At 36.2% G+C, this 9,021-nt stretch overlaps 1 protein-coding gene across 1 annotated transcript; it reads right to left on the reverse strand.

Moving 5' to 3' along the window:
• Positions 1–440: 440 nt before the first annotated feature.
• Positions 441–8,376, reverse strand: mRpL45 (mitochondrial ribosomal protein L45). Its single transcript, XM_019047515.2, has 6 exons — positions 8,180–8,376; positions 7,451–7,555; positions 5,479–5,697; positions 3,967–4,121; positions 2,480–2,678; positions 441–1,853 (listed from the first exon to the last, which is right to left on the reverse strand). The coding sequence occupies exons 1-6, from the start codon at positions 8,207–8,209 to the stop codon at positions 1,548–1,550; spliced, it is 1,014 nt and encodes a 337-aa protein (XP_018903060.2). The 5' UTR covers positions 8,210–8,376; the 3' UTR covers positions 441–1,547.
• Positions 8,377–9,021: the final 645 nt, after the last annotated feature.

Here is a 9,021-nt window from a genome sequence, read left to right on the forward strand (position 1 = left end):
CTAATAGAAATCAGAAAATTTGTAGGGTCAGGATAATACATTTCATTTTCATTCTTTAAATGAAAAACTTTTCAAAATAAAAATTAAAAATGTCCCATAACAACTCAAAGAGGCACCAGAGCTGTAACAGGTATCTCATCAAAAGTTTACAAATATCTCTGTTAACTTACGTTTCTCTTTTGTCCTGATACAAAATCCCCACCGAAATTAAAAGTTTCTTACTAAAGAAACAGTTAGATAAAACTTGACATCAAAAACTGAAGTTTTGCCAAGCACCAAGTTATGAATGCCTATGATTTAGGCTTGAAAGCGAGTTAACTACTGTAGGCAAAAAAAAATTGTAGCTATTTGCCTGGAGTTATTGCACTTGAGATATATAGTTCAAAATTATCAGGATGCTCTTTCCACTTTTAGGAGGATTCAATAATAAAATAGATCAATTTATTTTTTTTAAAGAAAAAAATCAATTTATTGAAAAAATGAAACAAACATTTTGCAAGTAGCACACAAAAAATAAGTGCAACAGTGCACTTCAGCCCACAGCTGAGAAATTAAGAAATTTTCAGCTCTTCATCGTAATATTGAAATGCAAAAATTTCTCACCCCCAAAACTCAAGGATGCAAAATAGAGAAAAGGAAATCCTGAACGTTAGTAAATGAAGGAAAACAGACTTAGATTTCATACATGATCGAAATCAGAACATACAAGTATACAGGACCCTAAGGATGTCATTTTAAAGACATTTTTGGCTTTGCTGACCACTGACAGTTTTAAAGGGAACACAGGTGATAATAAACTGAATAGACAGTTGTGAATGAATAAATACAAAAACTGAGTTGTTCAACAGTTAAAATTATAGCAAATATGTATTCAAATCATATGATAAGTTTTCTTAATACAGCCGGCTGTCCACATAAGGTATACAAATTAATGATCCATTTCCATCATTGAAGAATAGTCCTGTTTCACAGGTCATTAATGTAACATAAGCACTCACTTCTTTAAAACTATATTGGTAAGCATTTCATCAACCTTTGCATAGCGTGTCAGTTATCAAATGTTAATGTTGTGAAAATGTTACATCTTTCAGTACATGGAAAGAGAAAGATTATTTGATACTATGAAGAACACTTATTCCATTAATGAAGAATTATCTCTATTAAAAAATTCACTTTAGAGAACAATTAAAAGTAATTTTCTTTGTGATATTCGGATATGCTATTTAAAACTGTGAATTAAATTCTTCAGAAAAAATAAAGAAAAGATTCCCTAAGTTCTCCAGATGGTTCATTTTATTGGAAGAAATTTGCCACTGTCCTTTTGTTGATTGATAAGCTACTATCAACGCATCTTTAACTGGCCGTTTGTTCTCTTTATGTACAGAAAGAAGGTCTTCAGTGTAATATACTGATAAGAGATCTCAATTTATGTCGGAGAAACAAGCCATAATTTGATCATGTAAAACATGAGCGCAACAAATGAGTGAAATTTTAGGGGTAAAATGCCAAAAAAACTACTCAAATTTTGAGATATTTATCCTTTAAGATTAGGATGAAACAGCTGGTTTTTCCTGTGGTGTGCTGACCTGTGCAGTTGCAACTTCTGGGGTGCTGACCTGTGCAGTTGCAACTTCTGGGGTGCTTTCAGCCTGTGTTGGACCACTTGGAATGACTTGGGTTTTTGGTAGAGGTTCTCTGGGGGGCATCCAATCTGGTATGATTTTATCGTGAATCCTCCATTTACCGTAAACATTTATAATATGCTTTTCAAACACAACATATTCCAGTACATCTTTCGCCACAACTTCACTTCCATACATTAGTCGACCGAATCTGTCATAAATTGCTAAGGTCTGAAAACAAATAAAAAAATAATAATTACTTGCAGGACGAGAATGAAAATATTATATTTTTCTTACAATATGATTTTACCTCACATAAAGAACAGTGCAAAATGATCACGAATCAACAATTTTTGAATAACTACATTTGGTCAATACACTTTGTCATGTCAAGAAACTATTCTCATCAATCACAGTTAGAAAATCTAAGTATGATGCAAATATAGATAAATTGCGGTCATTTTTTAATTTAGTGGTAAAAAATATACAGGAAAGCATATATCTTGTGTCTAACCAGGTTTACCCTTCGTACGAAATAAAACGGTTTTTCTGGCCAAATGCCTTTTGGCAAGAATATACTACCATATGAAGCTTAGTTTATCTTTGTACGTTGGAAAGGATGGAAGAACTCTTTTTCACAGGTGTCTAATAGGGCAAATTACACTCCAAGCCTATTAAAAAGGCAGGGTTAACCTTGATCAAAGGATGGTTGTCATGCCACTGAAAAACATAGGTCATTATTGGAATCAACACTAAAAATTAACCAATAATTGGTTCAGAACTTGTAGGCAAATCTAGAAAAAAATACAATTTGTCAACAGGTATTGTTATTATCCAAGAAAACTGATGGTACCGACCTGTTGAGTGTGAAACCGCACTGTTAGTTGAGCAAATATGTTGTTATCAGTGATAGCACTAGTTTCTCGTGCATGAACAACTTTGGGGGCCTCCAAGGATTTGATGAAATTCCAGCGAAATGTTTTGTTGTCCATCCCTTCGATCATAAATCCATAAGCATGTTCAGTTACATAGTCCAATAATTTCTCTTTGTCCTTCCTGGATTATACATCAGAGACATGGTAGAAAAATTGCGTGGATCATGAGAAAATCTTCACATAAAAATATCCTCTGTATGAGGTGTGGCTCATACTTAAAATAATGGAAAGAAAAAATATTTTTCATTCGACGAAAAAAGATATTTCAAGTCTTCCTGGTCATCTTCAGGTGGTCACTATAAACATTTTGTGATTATGCACTGCTAAACTGTGATATATATATTTGTGTACGATGACTTGAAGATGAGATACAAAGCTTGTGGTTACTATCTACAATGGATAAATACTAATCCCCTCACAGATCTGGCTTACAAGAAAAGGAGCAAGTAAATGGATCAATATGAGGTCTTACAAAATGCAAACAACTATTAAAGCTGACATCAATAGCTCTTGTTCAAACTAAAAATAACAATACACATCTTTTCAAGTCAAAATTTTTATTTTACAGCTGCATCTTTCACTTCTTTCTTGCGTTTAGAGTCTCTTGACAATCCATTAGCACGATAGTCTTTTTAAAATCAGAAATGGGGACTTGCGATAGCTCATCAAAGGGTTTTAATTGGAAAAGTCAAGAACCCCAAATACTTTTTACACGAACTCACAAAATAAATTTTAAGGGCCTTAAAGGATGCCTTAAAACCAAACTTTTACCTTCCTACTTACTAAGTAAGTAGTGTTTGCATTTTGTAAGGCCTCATGTTGATCCATTTACTTGCACCTTTTCTTGTTAGCCAGATCTGTGAAGAGATTAGTATTTATTCAATGTATATAGTAACCACAAGCTTTTTAGCTCATCTTCAAGTCATTGTACACAAACAAATAACAGTTTAGCAGTGCATAATCACAAAATGTTTGTAGTGATCTTCTAAGGATGACCAGGAAGACTTGAAATAGCTATTGTCATTGAATGAAAAATAACCCTCTGCTACGTTTGTAAATCATTTAAAAATACAAGAAAAAAGCAGGCACGGACAGAAGTACCAAATTGAGTTAAAATCAAGAATTTCCCAAGATGTGGGGACAATTTATCCCAAAATTAGAAGGTACTCAAAGATTTGAAAGAAAAAAATTCAACCATACCCACAGACTTTTCAAGGTGTCATGAACCCTGCTGTTGGAAGTATAATTGGTTGATGAGAAAACGAGAAAAATGATATCTCTGATCCATAAAATAGTTACTTTAAAAAAACATTATTACCCAAGTTTTATTGATTCAACTTGCCCTTAGCTGTTAATCTCAAGAACTGACAGAGCGTTAACTTTTAATCAAAAATCTTAAAAAAACTTACTCCGCTAAAGCTTGGTGTGCCTTGATATAGCAGTCTTGGGCTTCATCGACAAAATTTGGATACAACTCAAATCCATCTTCATATTCTCTTATTTTACGAACAGCTTTCCAACTGTTGGTCTTCTTTTTCAAAAAGGACAATTGTTGTGCAACACCCTAAAACATATTGAAAGTCCGAAAATTAGAAGTTTTTAATGGCACGTGGTATAAAGGAGCTACAGAGTCAAGGAGCAATCTTGCTAGGCAATTTTGCAGCTCTATGCAAAAGGCAGGGGAACCTATTTTCATCTAACAAATGGACTGCATTTTGCAATTTGGACCTATAAATTCTGGCTCATCTGAAAAAACACTTATGTGCACAAGGAAATTAATGGCACATACGTTGTTTTTGAAGCGGGCCAGAATTTATGGTTCTTAATTGCAAAATGTAGTCCAAATATGATACATAGACCTTAACTGCTGAGCTGATGGATAAGTGCTAATCACAAATGTGAGGGAGGAATGTGCAATGAAGCTTGAGACAATTCGTCAGCAATCTAGAGTTTTAGGAGACAGACTGTTTTTATCAATACCAATACTTGGACCAATTTTGCCTTTAAGGGCAGTAAGACAATAGATAAGCTTGTAGCATTTCATGATGGTGTATCCTTTGGGAAGATTTCATCTCCTTCAAAGTGCCTACGTAATGAGTTTGTTTAGTAATGTTCAATTCCTGTGTTTTTGAAAACTGGAGAGGCAAAAAGTTCACAGGAATTTCCCTGATTTTTATGAACAATATTAACCCACAAAAAACGAGCTCAAAATTGCATATTTAGAGCTCCCATTTAAACACATGTCGGCAGGTCAGTGAAAATGGCCGCCATGAGCGCCTGACGGAGAATGACTACACTGAACATCTTCCTTCTGCTGCATCCTATAGTTCGCACCTGATCTGCCATGATAGCGAAGAGAGCAGTAAGTGTCAAAATTTCTAGTTTTAGGTAATTGAAATAAAATCGGTCGATTTTTAATCATCCAAGCAATTTCCAGGAGTCTTACGGATGATTGGTGGCAATTTGACAAGGTATGGAGGCTTCTTTCAATAAAATTTTCTGGTTAGAAGCTTCTGAGCCCGCTTTCTCAAAACTTCATTTTGGCACTTCCTGCTCTCTTTGCCATCATGGCGGCAATCCACCCCGATGTCCCATAGACCTCGTGCGGACTACAGGTCGCGGTAGAGGTAAGTAGCCGAGTGTGGCCATTCTCCGCCAGGTGCTTAAGGCGGCTATTTTCAGTGACCCGCCGACACGTGTTTAGATAGGAGTGCAAAATACACAACATTGAGCTCATTTTTCGTGGGTTAATATTTTTAAAAAAAAAAATCGGGGGTGAAAAAATTCCTGCCAACCCTCTGCACTCTCCAGTTTTCAAAAATGCAGGAATTAAGTATTGCTAAATAAGCTCATTATATAAATGGTGCTGAATGAAAATAGAAATAAAAAATAAAAAAAAGGGGTAAAATCGTGCAACTTACTTCCTTAGAGAGGACAGAAACTTTTCCATCACCTTCAGGAGGAACATATGATTCAAAAATACTCCTGGTGGACGTTAGAAACATATCTCGCTCTCGCCACGGGCGTGTGGGTTGCATACCTCTTTCCTTGAAAAACGATCTTACTTCTTCTGCTGACATATTTGGGAGATCTTTCATGTCTTTATCTTTATGAAAGTCTGGTAAATCTAATTTTTGGACCTGAAATAGACAAAATCAAGCTCTATTATTTCAACAGGAAGTCATTGGGGAGTTGAGGCACTTAAATAATATTCACTTCTCCTCTCCCTCTTGGAATGTATCCATGAAAGTTGGAGTATTAGTCTTTTTATTTTCATCAATTGCGATATTTGATTACCTATATAGTTTCTTAGTGTCGAATGGTGCAAACTCCATGAGTAATAGGAATTCAGTAACATTTTAGAGATCTTGAGATCGAACAAGATTTAAGTTTGACAATTACCTTGAGTTTGATAGCTCATACAATTTTTAGATCAACTTCACAATTAAAGGGGAATAAGAGTTTTTGAGGTCAATTTTTTGGAGAAATTTACACCCAAACATGTTACGACCAAGATTACCAAAAGTTCATTTTTTTTTTTATATGTAGCTTACCCACCTTTTCCCTTTGACAGAGGTTTATTATATTCTGACATAAAACACTTTTTTTAATCTGATCAATACACTATAGTTTTTTTGCATTTTTAGAATAGTGTATTTTATTTGTCAGGGGCTAATTATAAAAAAAAATTATTTGTATATACTAAGGTACACACTTGGAAAAAGTTTAGCAGCTGTGAGTTGAAAATGTAAGGTACTGTGTACTGTAAAAACATAATAGGTGGAGGGCAAAGCGCATTTTTTGCGTCTGATTATGGTAAAGGCGTTGCCAGCCCTAGCCCTAGTGTTGTTTACATCGTATCAGTACCCAGTCTGCCGATTCTGTTACATTCCTTGATAACCTAACTCCTGGCTACTGCCAGCAAATAATTTGCATACCAATCAGTGTTGAGCCTAAAAATTGGGGGGGGCTGGGCCATCATGGCGCCTAAAAAATTTGACAGATTGAACCTGCAATCGGGAAGCAGCGGTAGCGATGAAGAGCTCTCTATACGCACCGTTCGCAGTATCGCTATGGCTTGCATGCAAAAATTTAATTCAGCTCCTTAAAATTGGGCTTTCCGGCCAAGGTGGCTCCTAAAATTTTAGGGGGAAGGCAGAACACTGATAACAATTTATTTAGAGTTTAAAAATCCATCTTTAGTAGTGCTGTTTTGGATTTTGCTCCTGTTGCTGGTATGGAATGTATAAAACTGTATGCAAGCATAGTGCTACTTAAGTCCAAAAATTAGCTGATGCCATCAGTGTTTGTAAAATTTGTGGTTAGGTACTAATGTGCAACAGACTCTTACTAATATATTTACTTATATTAAAATGTACTTCTCATCAGTACTAGTACTAATTGTAGGTACTACTACAGCACAAGCTGGTTGAAATCCACGAAACAAAGAAATGAAAATGAATAAGTAAATTGCCATAAAATCGTTTGCTGGCAGTGGACAGAGTTGAGACCCACAAGGGGTAGGTCCAGAATTCAAGATGGGTGGACCCAAAATTGACACGATGAGCTCAGTTCAGGACCAGCAGCTCCTTGACGAAATATGAAATTGCAAGTCTCTCTGTACCAAACGATAATTCCTTATTGTTTTGCTGTCTAATTCACACATGCTTCCCTTTCCTCTATGGAGCCTCCTCTACATCACAGGCTAGAGCCCATGTTGCCTGGTGTTAAACCAGTCATAGTCCATCTATATTCAGATTACTGGTGGGGTCAAAATTACCAGATATCCCATGGTCGATGCTGTTCAGAAATTCAAAAGTAAAAAGTAAGCTCGGAGCTAGATTAAATTTAAGTACTTGCCATTGAAAATACATACTGAATAATTGAACTTACTTTGAGGCCTCTTAATTTTTTCCATTTTGGATTCCAATGTTTAGTACTACGAAATCGCACTGGAATTATGGATATCGTGGGAACGTTGGGCCTTGCGACAGCCACCTGTAACAATAATGATGGCTGATAGTTATAGATATAAATATTGTGGGATGATTCCAAATATCTTGTGGCTGATTAGTACATGGTGTCACACTGCGCGGCTCATCTGACTATCAGATGTACACACTTGAGGGCTTTTTTTTTTATGCGGATCACGATGAACATCGGTATTTTTTTATTCCGTTCCTTAGTCGTAATCCAAGCGTTCCAAGTGGATCAGGGTGGAATGCTGGATCGCTCTTTCGAGGTAGGGCAAGCTTGCTATCCAATGTGATCCTAACCTAATGCAAGGAACTTGCCGTCCCCAACAAATCAAAATAACAAATCAAACCATATTCCAAGTTTGGATTTTTTTATCACTTAGAACACTTTGGATCGGTCCGGATTGCCCAGCATTCCGATTTAGTGCGTTCCACTGCTATCCACCTTGTTTCGTGATAAAAAAAAAGCCCGATACTACTTCCAAAAAAATGTTTCGGGCTTGTGTGGTTCCGTTGGCTTGAGCTATTCTCAGCTGAAAATTACTTCTTACTTCAGCCGTTAAGTATTGCAAACAGTATGTACCTTGAAGAAAATTATAAGGAAACAGTGACTGTCTTTTGGCCATTCCGGCGTTGTTATCCTTACCTTCAACAAATTTCGGCCGATGATAGACATGCTTACTGTATGGATGCAAATTTTTTGATAGGACCAAAAGTTCTGCCCGGTGAACGGATGTAAAACTATGGTTTACATATCTTCCAAGAAGATGAAGAACACACAGGCGGCTAATATAATCAAATTTGAGGAAATAAACGATTACAAAAAGGTGAAATGAGGTTGTTTCAAAGACATAAAGACGGAGTGCTCGTATCTAAAAGCACGGGAAAAAGTGAAGCTAGGTTCGGCGCTGCGCGTTTGTGTGAGTGTGTAAATGAGCGCGGGAATCCATGGCGGCAAACGGAAATTTGATTTGAACTTGTCCTCTTGATTTTTCCTTATTTCTTCTTCGAAACGTGTTTTAAATGCTTAAAACGATTATATTAAGAAAGTTCGGTCTGCGTCCTAATATATTACACCTACTTTTGCTCGGTAACAGGCAGTAATCTCAGATAAAGTTAGTTTTTCTTCTGCTTATGGTGGTTCTGCAGGTTCAAACAGGCCGTTACAGTTCTAGATCTACGTTACTCCCAAATGAAATCAGTCGGTCGACGACGGACCGAAACTAACCTAAAGTTAATAAAATATGAGTGTGTACCTGAATTTGGGCAAAAATCAACCTAAAATACTTTGTTTCCGCAATTTTATTTATTAGTTCCCGCCCTACATTTGAATTCAAACTTGTCCCGATTTCGCCGCCAATCCTCTAGCCAATAGTAGAGGTGATTGAAAAGAAGCTCTAGAAGCTTCATTTTTTGCTTTTAGTGCTCCGTCTTTATGTCTTTGGGTTGTTTTCGATAGGTACTTTAGTAGAGGAGAAGAGAGAACAT

This window comes from Bemisia tabaci, chromosome 4, assembly GCF_918797505.1.
Source record: "Bemisia tabaci chromosome 4, PGI_BMITA_v3".
Taxonomy (NCBI): domain Eukaryota; kingdom Metazoa; phylum Arthropoda; class Insecta; order Hemiptera; family Aleyrodidae; genus Bemisia; species Bemisia tabaci.

Coding starts and splice junctions, on each gene's coding strand:
- mRpL45 (XM_019047515.2), bottom strand. CDS start 8,209: ATGTCTATCATCGGCCGAAATTTGTTGAAG. Junction 4,122..5,478: donor TTTCTGTCCTCTCTAAGGAA/GTAAGTTGCACG, acceptor AATATGTTTTAG/GGTGTTGCACAACAATTGTC. Junction 1,854..2,479: donor TGCGGTTTCACACTCAACAG/GTCGGTACCATC, acceptor ATTTGTTTTCAG/ACCTTAGCAATTTATGACAG.